A 14910-nucleotide genomic window follows, 5' to 3' on the forward strand; every position below is an offset into this window, starting at 1 on the left:
TTTTTAATAATCTAGAATTATTATGGAATGTTTCACAAATTTGCCGGTCATCGTTACACAGGGGCCATGCTAATCTCCTCTGTACTGTTCCAACGTTATCACATATATTGCCAAAGTGAGCAGAGGACAGTTGTTTTTGTGAGCATGTCCTATCTCCCCACTTGCCCCTGTTTCTCCTGGGGATAACAGGAGATGAGAAAACATCAGGATCTGTGTCCACTTTGCTGGATCTCACTGGACACTATCCTTACTAACATGTACAATGCAATGAACCTGGGAGTTTAATCAAAAGTTACAGAATGTGACAAACATTACAAATGTGACAAAACTGATTATTGAATCTGGCCACACCCTTAATAATTGCATAATTGCTTCTCTCCATCTCTGTTGTGCGATGATTCTTGACTAAGAAAATGAGCCAGAGACACCAAAGGACTTTCACTGGGGCTGAAGTTTTGCTGGGCCAGTATTTAACCACTCAGCTGTTAACGTTTACAACAGATGTCCCAAGAGCCAATGAAAGTTAATCTTTAGTGTTTCTTTAAATCTGTAGTGCTAAGGTCTAGTTCCATGCCAGTAATTAAACCATTTTTCAGAAGCTCTATACTCCCTCCTGGATAATAAATGCATCTTTTGGTTGAGATAGTAAAAAAACATTATTTCTTTTAATGTTCCCAGATCTCCAGTGAGACCAAGTGGAATTTCAACAGACTTTCCAAAAGAATAAGAAAAAGTTACTGGAATCTAACAAGAAGGAAAATCTTTCATCTGAAAGGTAAAATATTACAAATGTAAAAGGACTGGAATACACATAGATATTTTCCTTCACAGGACCATGCAGTGTTGAGACACCCTGGCATAAAAAAGACATTAGAGTTGATTATCAGTCACTGTGCATACTACACCAATAATAAGCCTCATAAATGGTCTTTTAAAATTGGATAATACATTTGTTCTTCATCCAGATTTCTGAAGGATTGGCTCTATTGCCTAGTAAATTTGAGATAATATGAATTTAATTCTGCTTCTAGAATTAAATTCTGCCCAATTCTGAAGTAGCAGAAGGGCCGAATGCTAAATTTAGACAAATGAAAAGAAGCTGCACAAGAAAGAATTTTTTACTCACTGGCTATTATTATCAGTGTCATTAGTGATTAATCTTTATAAAATTTTAAAGTTGTTTTCATTCCAATGCTATAGTTTTCAAAGACCACCTACCAATAAAAGGTAGAGATGTGAACATGTACTCTCAGTTAGCTTAGAGATGGGGGAACCAGGGGTCAATGGCTTAATTTCTATTTACCGTTGGGAAAAGCATGGCCCGCAGAGATTGGTTTCTCTACTCAGAGTCACTTGTAGAGGAACCGGGTTCTGAAACAGGTAGCCTGAGTGGCAACATGGTACAGTGGAGGGTGTGAATTTGGGTCAAGCTACTCAAGGTCTATAAACTTTATTTTTCTTATCTGGGACTATGATGAATAATTATTTACATATCTCAAAAGATTGTTAGAACTAAAGTCAGGTAATTGTATGAAGATACTTTGCATATCACAAAATAACAGACAACCATAAATGATTATTCTGACTCATGCTAAGGGCTCTTTCCTTTAGCTTTTCTTTCATTTTAAAAAAAGCTGCTCATTTCAATCTTAACTGGTGCTATCTGTATTATCACTAAAGAGACACTTCTTAAAAATAAGCACATTATTTTATTTTGGCCAATCCAATATTTATTTTAGAAAATAGTGCCCTACTCATGCAATTGGCTTTTCTGGTGGCTCAGTGGTAAAGAACCCGGCTGCCAATGTAGGAGATGTGAGTCAGTCCCTGGGTTGGGAAGATCCCTAGAGGAGGAAATGGCAACCCACTCCAATATTCTTTCCTGGAGAATCTCATGGACAGAGGAGTCTGGCGGGCTACAGTCCATAGGGTTGCAAAAGAGTCGGATACAACCAAGCAACTAAACAACAACAACAACTCACACAATTAGCATTTTTGACAAAAGGATAATTTCATTAAATACATACACTTTAAGGATGTTAATTTTTTTCCATCATACACTTTACAGATGTTAATTTTTTTCCATAAAAGATGTGAACCAGGCAAAGTAGATAGGTGTCTTGCAAGACTATGAATCACATCATTCTACTCTAGAGCCATGTTTGAATCTACTTTCTGAGAGTAAAATCTGGCTATGCTGCTGCTTCATAGGAAGGAGGGACCCAAGCTCTCAGGGATGTGATCTGTGAGCAGAGAATTAAATGGGTGATCAGTGAACTTCTAGGTCAGGCAATTTGGAAGAGACTGTTTTAGAAGCTCACCCATAAAACTGATTTGGGACATATGAAAACAGCAATGGGCCAGGAGTAGCTAACTGTCCATGAAACGTTATGCTCCCCTCCCATAAAGGGAGATAGCTGTCCAACCAGGAATGACATTTCTCCTGCTTGCATCCAGGTAGGTAATGAGGCTAATTCCTATCCATGGAATGTGTGTTGAAAGTTTCGTGGGTCACTTTTGGACTTTTTTTGTTTTTTTTAAAGCAGTGCCTATTCCAATCTTTGCTGGAACCAGAAAGCTCCTAAGCTGTCAGCAGGATCATCAGTGCCTGGGGCCCTGAGTCACTGTATGGAGAACTGCCTTGCCCACTGACCAGGTTCCTGCACTGGAGCATTCTGTGAGTGAATGTAAACTTGTACTGTGTTAAGCTACACTAAAATTTATGGTTAATGTTAAAGCAACCAGCGAAGTGATACACCCTATTTATAAAGCTGTTATGAAGAGTGATGATATAGTAAATATACTTCTTTTAATTGAAACATATATATTACCATATGTAAAATAGATAGCTAGTGGGAAGTTGCTGTGTAACACAGGGAGCTCAAACAAGTGCTCTATGATGACCTAGAGGGGTGGGAAGGAGATTCAAGGGGAAGGGGATGAATGTGTACTTATGGCTGATTCACCTTGTTGTACAGCAGAAATCAACACAACATTATAAAGCAATTATCCTCCAGTTTAAAAAAAAGGAAAAAGAACCATGTTCTTAGGAAGTTACCTTTATCGCAATTGACTCCATAGAATCCAGGTGGACAGATGCAAAAACCAGGAGTAACACATAGCCCGCCATTCATACATCGTGGTGAGCAAAGGACTAATGGGGAGAGAGAATTCTAATTAAGGCCAATAGGGTTTTAGAAACAGGACCATTTTGGAAATGTCGATAATATAACAGGTCTACATTTTCAAGCTTTGTGGTTGACTCTAAAGGGGTTGCAGTATAAAGATAGAAGTTTGCTATATTAAAATTATTTTGTGCAGTAAATAAGGTTATATTTTTAACCAATTTCATAGAAGAGAATTTTGGAATTGTTCCACTTGAATGGCTGATTAAAATTTTCCCAGAATCATTATTTTAAGTAAGATGTGGTCTTCTTAAGAAGTATCTTTTTCTGCCTTATTTCCTCAATTTTTCAATTTCAAACTATCTTCTGTAAATATCATTTTCTGCCGTATTTCCTCAATCTTTCAATTTCAAAATCAGTCCAGATGGAGCTCAGGACAAGATGGTGGAATAGAAAGACTTTGAGATCACTTCCTCTCATGAGAAGACCAAAATCACAACTGCTAAACAATCATTGATAAAAAAAAGACTGGAACGTACCAAGAAAGATATTCTACATCACAAAGACATAAAGAACAAACCACAACAAGACGGCAGGAGGGGCACACCCTCTACACAATCAAATCCCCCTGGGTGGGTGACCCGCAAACTGACAACAGTTGCAGAAGCTCTCCCTCAGGAGTGAGAAGTCTGAGTCCCACATCAGCCTCCCCACTCTGGGGGTCTGGCATCAGGAGGAGGCTAGACTTGAGTGCAGGAGCTCCACTGGACTGCAGGAAGCAGAGACTCCACTCTTGGAGGGCATACCTGGGCCTTGTGTTACCAAGACCCAGGGCAAAAGTAGTGACTTTACAGGAGCCTGGGCTAGACCTACCTAGTCTTGGAGGGTCTCCAGGAGAGGCGGGGGCAAGCTGTGGCTCACTCTGGGGACAAGGACACTGGTTAGAAGATTCAGGGAATTTTCACTGGCATGAGCTCTCTTGGAGGCCAGGCCAACATTTTGGCACCAAGACCGGAACCCACCCAACAGCCTATAGGCTCCAGTGCTTGTACACCTCAGGCCAAACAATAAACAGGGTAGGAACACAGCCTACTCATCAGCAGACAGGCTGCCTAAGGACTTCGTGAGCTCATAGCCACCTCATCTTGTTCAGTCACTAAGTCATGTCTGACTCTGTGACTCCATGGACTGCAGCACAGCAGGCTTCCCTGTCCTTCACGATTGTTTAAACTCATACGTCTCAATGATGCCATCCAACCATCTCATCCTCTGTTGCCTCCTTCTCCTCCTGCCCTCAATCTTTCTCAGCATCAGCCACCACTAGAGACACCCCTTGACATTGCCCTCCCCACCAGAGGGCCAACACCCAGCTTCACTCACAAGGCCCCTCCAAACAGGAAGCCTACATAAGCCTCTAGACCAGCCTCACCCACTGAGGGGCAGATAACAGATGCAAGAAAATCACAACCCCTCAGTCTGAGGACCTAGCCTAACCACAGCAGGCCAGACCCTACCCTGGGTGGGACCAACTGGGCCCCAGACCTGCAACTAGCAGGCCGACACAAGCTTTGGGACACCATGGAAACAATCCCACTTACCATCACATCAAAAAGAATAAAATATATAAGAAGAAACCTATCTGAGAAGACAAAAGATCTATACTCAAAAAAACTGTAAGACACTGATAAAAAAAAAATTGAAGATGATACAATCAGATGGAAAGATACACCATCTTCTCAGATTAGAAGAATCAATATTGTTAAAATGACCATACTATCCAAGGAAGTCTACAAATTCACTATTCAGTTCAGTTCAGTCACTCAGTCATGTCTGACTCTTTGCGACCCCATGAATCACAGCACACCAGGCCTCCCTGTCCATCAGCAACTCCTGGAGTTTACTCAAACTCATGTACATCAAGTCAGTGATGCCATCCAGCCATCTCATCCTCTGTCATCCCCTTCTCCTCTTGCCTCCAATCCCTCCCAGCATCAAAGTCTTTTCCAATGAGTCAACTCTTCTCATGAGGTGGCCAAAGTATTAGAGTTTCAGCTTTAGCAACAGTCCTTCCAATGAACACCCAGAACTGATCTCCTTTAGGATGGACTGGTTGGACCTCCTTGTAGTCCAAGGGACTCTCAAGAGTCTTCTCCAACACCACAGTTCAAAAGCATCAGTTCTTCGGTGCTCAGCTTTCATCACATCCATACATGACCACTGGAAAAACTATAGCCTTGACTAGACAGACCTTTGTTGGCAAAGTAATGTCTCTGCTTTTTAATGTGCGCTCTAGGTTGGTCATAACTTTTGTTCCAAGGAGTAAGCGTCTTTTAATTTCATGGCTGCAGTCACCATCTGCAGTGATTTTGGAGCCCCCCAAAATAAAGTCTGCCACTGTTTCCACTGTTTCTCCATCTATTTGCCATGAAGCAATGGGACCGGATGCCATGATCTTTGTTTTCTGAATGTTGAGCTTTAAGCCAACTTTTTCACTCTCCTCTTTCACTTTCATCAAGGGTCTCTTTAGTTCCTCTTCACTTTCTGCCATAAGGGTGGTGTCATCTGCATATCTGAGGTATTTCTCCCAGCAAATCTTGATTCCAGCTTGTGTTTCTTCCAGCCCAGCATTTCTCATGATGTACTCGGGATAGAAGTTAAATAAGCAGGGTGACAATATACAGCCTTGACGTACTCCTTTTCCTATTTGGAACCAGTCTGTTGTTCAGTGTCCAGTTCTAACTGTTGCTTCCTGACCTGCATAGAGGTTTCTCAAGAGGCCAGTCAGGTGGTCTGGTATTCCCATCTCTTTCAGAATTTTCCACAGTTTATTGTGATCCACACAGTCAAAGGCTTTGGCATACTCAATAAAGCAGAAATAGATGTTTTTCTGGAACTCTCTTGCTTTTTTGATGATCCAGCGGATGTTTTGCAGTTTGATTTCTGGTTCTTCTGCCTTTTCTAAAACCAGCTTGAACATCTGGAAGTTCACGGTTCACGTATTGCTGAAGCCTGGCTTGAAGAATTTTGAGCATTCCTTTACTAGCGTGTGAGATGAGTGCAATTGTGTGGTAGTTTGAGCATTCTTTGGCATTGCCTTTCTTTGGGATTGGAATGAAAACTGACCTTTTCCAGTCCTGTGGCCACTGCTGAGTTTTCCAAATTTGTTGATATTGAGTGCAGCACTTTCACTGTAATCCCTATCAAATTACAAATGGCATTTTTCACAGAACTAGGACAAAAATTTTTTAATTTGCATGGAAACACAAAAGACCCCTGGAACAGCCAAGGAAATCTTGAGAAAGAAAAACAGAGCTGGAGGAATCAGACTCCCTGACTTCAGATTATACTACAAGGCTACAATCATCAAAATAGTATGGCGCTTGCACAAAACCAGACACAGAGATCAATGGAACATGATAGAAAGTCCAGAAATAAACCTATGCACACCTATGGTCAATTCATCCGTGACAAAGGAGGCAAGCCCATGCAATGGAGAGAAGACGATCTCTTCAATAAGTGGTGCTGAGAAAAGTGGACAGCTCCATGTAAAAGATGAAATTAGAACATTGTCTAACACCATACACACACACAAACATAAAAATCAAAATGACTGAAGACCTAAAGATGAGACCAGATACTATAATACTCTTAAAGGAAAACATAGGCAGAACACTCTTTGACATATACTGCAGCAAGATCTTTTGGGATTCATCCCCTAGAGTAATGGAAATAAAAACAAAACCAAATAGGACCTATTTAAAGTTAAAAGCTTTTGTATAGTAAAGGTAACCATAAACAAAATGAGAAGACAAGCTGCAGAATGGCAGAAAATATTTGCAAATGATGTCACCAACAAGGGATTAATTTTTGAAGTGTACAAACAGCTCATACAGTTCAATATCAAAAAACAAACAACCTAATCAAAAAATGGGCAGAAGTTCTAAATAGATGTTTTTCCAAAGAAGAGATAGAGGACTAATAGGCACATGAAAAGATGCTCAATATCACTAATTATTAGAGAAATGCAAATCTAAGCTACAATGAGATATCACCTCACACTGATCAGGCTGGCCATCATCAAAAATTCTACAAATAATAAGTGTTGGAGAGGGTGTGGAGAAAGAGTAACCCTCCTACACTGTTGGTGGGAATGTAAATTGGTTCAGTCTCTATGGAGAACAGTATGGAGGTTCCCAAAAAACTAAAAATAGAGTTACCATATGATCCTACAATCCCACTCCTAGGCATATCCAGAGAAAACCAGAATTTGAAAATACACATGCACCCCAGTGTTCACTGTAGCACTATATATAATAGCCAAGACATGGAAGTAACTTAAATGTACACTGACAGATGAATAGATAAAGACATGGTATACATACACACACAATGGAAAAATACTCAGGCATAAAAGAATAAAATAATGCCATTTGCAGCAAAATGGATGGACTTAGAGATTATCATACTAAGTGAAGTAAGGAAGGGAAAGACAAATATCATATGGCATGGCTTATCATATGGGATCTAAAAACGTGATACAAATGAACTTATATGCAAAGAAGAAACAGACCTACAGACATGGAGAGCAAACTTATGGTTACCAAAGGGGAAAGGAGGCCCAGAGAGGGATAAATCTGGAGTTTGGAATTTATATATTTATACCACTATGTATAGAACAGATAATCAACAAGGACCTACTGTAGCTTAGGAAGCTATACTCAGTATTTTGTAATAACACATAAGGGAAAAGAACCTGAAAAAATAGATATGTATGTATGAATAACTGAATCATTTTGCTGTACACTTGAAGCTAACAACATTGTAAATCAAATACTTCAATCCAAAAAATTAAAAATAAATGCAAACAAGAAAAATTCTTATTTTTTTGAAGATGAAAAATATTTTGCTTATTCTTGTTAAATAAGTTCAGTCTATGTGAGCTTGTGGTTTATATACCTTTGTGGTTGAGAACTGGACACAACTGAAACACTAAGCATGCATCCAGTCATGGGATTAGTAAACATTTTCATGTTCATCTCTTTTTTTCATATAACTTTCTTAGTAGTAATTTCACCGAAACAGATATATTTACTACACAAATGATCTTCATCCTCCCTTTTTTGCCTAGAGCACCTTCATAACTCAGGTGTAGACTTAATTGTGATTCAAGCTACTTTTATTTGGAGTAGATACTTTCAAATCGGTCACAATACTCTTTTTAAAACCAATTTTAGTGGAGGGAGAAAAACTCAAAACTTTTGTAAGATTGTGCCAAAGCAGAGTGTATATAGTAGTGAGCCCGGGTCGTGGGATGGAGGAGAGTAAAAGTGGCCACAAAGAATGTAGACACTGAGCCAGTTTTCTGTGCCTGTCATCACATATTGGATTTAACAGAAAACCACTTCTAGAAGAAACACTTCCCAATAGCTTTCCTGTGGCTTTTTAAGGCTGCATGAATCCATATGATGTGACCAGAAAGATAATTTCAGGGGATGTGCTAAAAATACATGTGGGGCTCCTGTGTGACACCCATTTCACTAAGAAGCAAGCCAGGGAGCTGGCTGTCCGTGTTCTTTACCTTTCTCACAATGAGGGCCGTAGAATCCATCAGGACATTCGCAGACCCGTCGTTCATTACAAAAGCCTCCATTTCTGCATCCTCCTGGGCACTCAGCTTCACCAAAGAGAAACAAGCTTTGTATGACACTTTTCAAAACATATTGAGTGAATTACGGGGAGCACGAGGAGTTTAGCGGTCACATTTTCCCCAGCACACCGATTGTAATCTATCGAATACCAATATTTCCACTTCATTCTCTCTACGTCACTTGTACTTTCTTAAGTTTTCAGGAAAGTAAGACTTTGCTTCTCTCAATCCTACTTTCGACAGTTAAGGGGCTCGTGGAAGAAGGCAAAGCAAGCTTTATATTCTTCCTTCATCTCACCTATCAATTTACTGCACTGGACCTTCAATTCACACTGAGACAGAACGATGGATATTGCCCTCCATATTCATTGTCAGAGTGCGTAATGACTTTTTGGTACATCCCTAGGGCACTGAAAGCCTCCAGAGCTAAAATTCTGTGCTGAAAGAGCTTATATCAGAATAGGGAAGGGGACAGGCCTTCCCTTTCCCTGGTTACCCGGGCTGTGGTGGGAGGTAACTTTGCCTGGCAGAGATTGCTGGTGAGATGGCAGCGACCTGTTTTCCATGAAAGTCAGAAGGATAAAGTGTTTGGCAGTGGGTATGGGTAGTGGTAGTTGCTGGTGATGACTGGTGACCTTGCTATGAGGTTGAGGACTCCCAAAGATTATACTGGAAGAGGGAGAGAAAGAGGTGGAAGACAGCATTTTGAAGGGTACTGGAGTCCCTAAAATTGTGAGTGGGGTCAAAGCAGAGCAAGTCTATCAGTACTATTACTGGACCCTGCACTTAGCAGCCCCTCCTCCCACTGGTGTGGTTATAATTATACAAAATAATTATCTAGCTAGCTAGCTACAATTTTTTTTGTCCAAATCACACCTGGAAGTTTTATGTCTTCTCTAGAATCACCATCACTGATTACCTTGTTGACATGTTTTAAAGAAGATGGCATTTTGAGGTGTCTGCAGGATGGTATTGCCTTCAGAATTCATGACAATCACATTCACTTCAAATGCTGCCACTCCATCTTGTTTGCCGAGACATGGGAAACCAACCTGAACAACTAAAGAAAAAGAAGTATGGAGAAACAGTTTATCTAGTTGATTCCAGTTTTACAGACACCTCAGTAAGAGAGCAAAGAACAAAACAAAAATGTTCACATCCCGTTATTTGACATTCTTGTATCTCCACTAAAGTAAGAGCTATATTTTTATTATCTGGGCATTCTCTGCAGAACATATACATCATGCTGGGTAGAGAAAGAATTAATGACCCTCATTAATTTGTACCCTACTAATATAAAACTGAAGATATTCTGTTCATAGTCTGAACTTGTACCATCTTGAAAAAAAGATGGTAAAATTTTCTCTGAAAAGTAAAGGTGCAAACAGGTAGCATAGATTAATTAATTAATTAGGAAAAGAAACTGTATGAGCATCTTTACCAGCCTCCATATAATTCAAAAAGAGCTAAAAATCAACATTCCAGAATCCATTAAATAAAGCTCTATAAGCCACACCCCCACTGGTTTATTTTTACTCTCTATGCTTGAAAGTGACAAAATATCTCCTTTGGAAATACACCACAACTCAGACTAGACCCTAGTCATTGGACCGAGCTAATGAAGTTAGTATTTCCTCAGGCTAATTGTCAATATTAAGAAGTGTTCGTATCTCAGGAATTTAGAAGAGATTTCGCTGTGGTGAAATAATCTCACAATAGACTTATAACTAATGGTTTAGGTTCCTAAATAGGAGCTCCTTCTTTTCAGTGAGATGAACGATCCCTTGGGGTGTCTAGGTGTGACTCAGCAGAGAGTGGGAACTAACAGTGTTGCTGTACAAAGGAGGTGAGAGGGCCACCAAGTGTGAAGTACCCACAAGTCATTAGGTAGAAACGGGCTCAAGCCATTGGCTGAGAGGCTGACTACATAACATTTCTGAAATCCACGGGATTATCATCATATATCCACTGGGGAAAATTGATCCACTAGATTCTAGTTCCTCCATTTGAATAGAAGAAATATTACTAAGAGACTGAAATTCTGTTTCATTTTGTTTCTGTATGGCAGGTTATGGTTATTGCCAAGCTTGGGAAAATCATACCACGCCAAGAAAAATACTTTCCTTTAAGAGTTTTTTTTAAACCTTCTCCCTAGGTTTATAAGAAGAAATGAGCTAGAAACTGATCTTCTCTTACTGATCTTCTCTTTTCTGGAAGGCACTGCACACCAGCTGGTCATAAAATCTTCTTAACATGCTTGGCAACCGAAAACCTACTCTCAAGGCTTTGGCATTGTCAGTGTTCATCACTGTGCCCTTCTCCAAATAACATGAATTTCTTTCCTGAATCTTGAGATCTGACCATTGCAAACAATCAATTAAATGGGGAGGGGGGGGTTGGGGGTGGGGACAGTTTAAAAGAACTAAAAAGAGAAAAAACCAAAATTGTTTCTGAAGTTCCAAAGTAAAATTGTCCCCATTGAAAACCTTGGTTGAATGAAATCTTATATATGAAAATGTAAGTTTACAAAACACTAAAATCCATTGTAGGGATTTCCATTTCAAAAGGAGGTGAAGGAGCTGACAGGTAATTTCTTTCAGTCATTAACGCTACAACGCATTTTCACTTTGTTCAGATATAAAGTGTTTCTCTCATGACTCTTGCGCAGATGGGTAGGCCAGTAATTGCCCTGAGGCATAAAAACATGCAAGAACCTAAAAGATAGAACTTTCAGAATCTTCCTTACCACATCTTTCAGGTTTATCTTTTTCTTGGACCTTACTGAGCCTCTACTTTGTAGCCCACCTAATTCTCTTCAAGGCACTTCAGAGTTTTTTTAGCTTTCAAAATCTTGGTATGGAAGAGAAGATCCTTGTATGCAAACTCATCTTCATTTCTATTTATCAGCATTGTCAAGTTGCAAAACATATCTTAGATATCAAATATCAAAACATGTCTTATAATATGTATGGGAAATTCCATTGAGAATAATTACTAGTTTGTCCATATTTCCAGATGTGCTAAAAGCAAACCATTTACAAATCTAAGTTATGACTACATGTCCACATGCTCCAGTCATCAGGGGGTCTTCTAGACAATTTGGAAGGTTCTCATGTAAATGTGTGATTAGTTAACATAGCCTCTAAGTTCAGTGTAGGTACCAAGATGCACAGAGTTCCCTGGCCTTAAATATGAGTGTCAGTCACTTAGTTGTATCCGACTCTTTGCCATCCCATGAAGTATAGCCCACCAGGCTCCTCTGTCCATGGAATTCTCCAGGCAAGAATACTGCAGTGGGTAGCCATTCTCTTCTGCAGGGGACCTTCCTGACCCAGGGACAGAACCCAGGTCTCCTGCATTGCAGTCAGATTCTTTACCATCTGAGCCACAATAGTCCCACCTAAACAATATGTCTCTGAGCAATCCCAGGGAAGAAAAATGAGGATATAAAGTCCAACAGAAAGAAAACATGCCATAAGTAACTTCTTTAGAGTTTTCAAGACGAATTTTTCCCTTTAAATGGATAAATACAAATTTGAGTCAATATACAAACAGTTCCCAGTGGCACTAGTGGTAAACAATCTGCCTGCCAACGCAGAAGAAGCAAGAGACTCAGTTCGATCCCTGGGTCAGGAAGATTCCCTGGAGTAGGCAATGGCAGAGTTGGACACAACTGAGCACACACAAAGAGTTCATCTGTTCAGTAAATACTTACTGATGTTACCATGTGACACCGCTCTAAGCAGTGGGGGTGCTTTAGCAAACAAGACAAAAACCCCAGGCTTTTGTGGCACTGAGGTCTCAATGATTTATTTTGGAGATATTTTGTGACAGTTAAATATTTCAGTCATTTAAAACATCTAGAAAAATAAAGCAAACATTGACACATGTTTAAAGCTACAGACTGGTTAGAATTCAAAGTAGCTGCAATGTTTGAGTCTGCAACTACTGGATTCTTTGGGTCTCAACTTTTATAACCTAAGTTCAATTTGCCTGTATTTTAACTTCACAACAGATGCATAAATGTCTTCTGAGCATATTGTCTAATGCTTAAAAAGGATCAGGTGGAGAACTGCACTTGCTGTGATCCATTGATTTGGATGGATCACGTGGTTTAGTTAAACTTCTCAGGCCTCAGTCTCCTCCTTTAGCCATAAGACCAATAATACTACTACTAAAGTAGTTTAAAAAAAATTTTCTTTTGGTGTGGGAAGACCTGTAATTTGAAAGGTTAAAACTGTAATATTACTGTTCACCATCAAACATGTCTTTCATTTTAAAAAGTCATTTAAAAAAACTCACACATCTAGCATAGTTCTGCAAAATTATGCCAACTGCAAATAGAGGAAAATAAAGTCTTTTATATTTTTGATTAGGAAAACTTGAGGCAATCTTGGCAGAAAACTAAAGATGTGACATCTTCATCTTCTCAGTAAATCAATAGAAAAGAATTATTTTACCAATCTAAAATTATGCTCAATGAACATTAATATAATACGAAGTATTTTCTATCTTCATCATGTAAAGATCTGATAAACTCTAGGTTTAAAATTATGCTTATTTTACTTATATATTTGTAATTTCAACCTGACAAATTCAACTTCCAGTGAAAGATGAACACATGAAAAATCCTCTCACCCTAGGTAAAAATATTTTCCCATATATATTCACCTCTTTTGATATAGGAGGCATATAAACATAAGTATTATGTTAACCTCAGTACAGAATGATTTGAAAGGAACTAGGAAATAATGTTCAGAGGTTAGGAGATACATAGTTTTATGAGTTTCAATAAATTCACTTTTAAAGTAAAAGTAGAAATTAATGAAAGATGTATAAATTGTGCTAATTACACTTGCCCACTTTTCAGTTTTGAAATGTGAAATAGAAATTAAAAAAAAAAAAAAAGAAATTTTATTCCTTTTCTGCAAATTCTACTTGTCCTGTTTTCTGTTTATAAATTTTACCTGTAAGACCATTCAGGTAATAAGAATTATAATTGAACACCTTTTTAAACATATTTCAAAGAATTTTGCTTAGAAAACAAAATCTGACTTTAGTTAGCCTCATTTTCAGGGACTTGTATATAACCTGTGCTCAACTCAAAATAGATTTCTTTCAGTTCCCAAACATGTGGTGCATGTCTGCAGTACCTGACTCTGCACGCCTATCCTGCTGCCTGGAATGTTCTTTCTCCTCTTTTCTGTCCCGTGTTCTTCTGCTCACCTCTCAAAACCCAAATTAAACAGCACTTGTTCTCTGTAGGTTTCCCTAACACCCCACCGCTGCCGCTGATGACATCATTTCACATATACCTCTGTATACAACTGCATTATAATCTAATGATTTGATTATGATTCTGCATCCCTTGCTAGGCGTCCCAGGTGGCTCAGTGGTAAAGAATCCACCTGCCAATTCAGGAGATGCAGGTTTGATCCCTAGATCAGGAAGATCCCCTGGAGAAGGAAATGGCAACCCACTCCAGAATTCTTGCCTAGGAAATCCCATGAACAGAGAAGCCTGGTGGGCTACAGTCCATGGGGTCACAAAAGAGTCAGACATGACTAAACCTCTAAACAACAACAAACAACAAATCCTTTGCTAAGAATGTGATTTTCAAAGGGAAGGACCATATGGTATGTGTTTTTATAACCTCAGCACCTAGTACATTGTCACAAACTAGGCACTGACAGTAACAAAGATATACCTTATGGGAGACACATCCATATACCTTTACACACACAGACACACACTTGCACAAATACATGTGCACACCTGCACACACACACAGACAGAGACAGAAATACCCCTTAGGCAGTGGGAGACAGAGTACAATATGAACAATGTGCACTCAGAAAAAACACACGCATAAAGAAAAAGACCTCAAAGGGAGAAACAGCACAGGCTCTCTATTTCCAAGGAATAACAGAAATGTGAAAGTTACCATGTGCTTTTGCAGCAATAAGCCTATGAGTAGAGAGCCACTTTTACCAAAAGCTAGATGGAAATGAGGCCAGATGTTGTGAATTCCAGTGCCATCTAGGCTGTATAATCGAGACCAGGGTAAATTACAACAACTCAGAAAAACTCAAGTAGATTGAACATAACTCACATGGCATTCAAGTACACACTGATGTG

The 14910-nt window shown here is 39.3% G+C and overlaps 1 protein-coding gene and 1 non-coding gene across 4 annotated transcripts in view; both read right to left on the reverse strand.

Moving 5' to 3' along the window:
- Positions 1-14910, reverse strand: part of WIF1 (WNT inhibitory factor 1) — a 96368-nt gene that overhangs the window by 12564 nt on the left and 68894 nt on the right. For 2 of the 3 annotated variants that reach the window (XM_044941584.2, XM_025283910.3), the window contains exons 4-6: positions 9692-9832; positions 8704-8799; positions 3059-3154 (exon numbers count right to left, since the gene is read on the reverse strand). In XM_044941584.2, coding sequence (XP_044797519.1) covers positions 3059-3154; positions 8704-8799; positions 9692-9832 — 333 coding nt within the window. The remainder of the gene's footprint in view (positions 1-3058; positions 3155-8703; positions 8800-9691; positions 9833-14910) is intronic. The other variant, XM_044941585.2, reaches the window with a different exon arrangement.
- LOC112584778 lies at positions 17-119 on the reverse strand. Its single transcript, XR_003109183.1, has one exon. It is a non-coding gene; the product is annotated as a U6 spliceosomal RNA (small nuclear RNA).

This window comes from Bubalus bubalis, chromosome 4 (assembly GCF_019923935.1).
Source record: "Bubalus bubalis isolate 160015118507 breed Murrah chromosome 4, NDDB_SH_1, whole genome shotgun sequence".
NCBI lineage: Eukaryota > Metazoa > Chordata > Mammalia > Artiodactyla > Bovidae > Bubalus > Bubalus bubalis.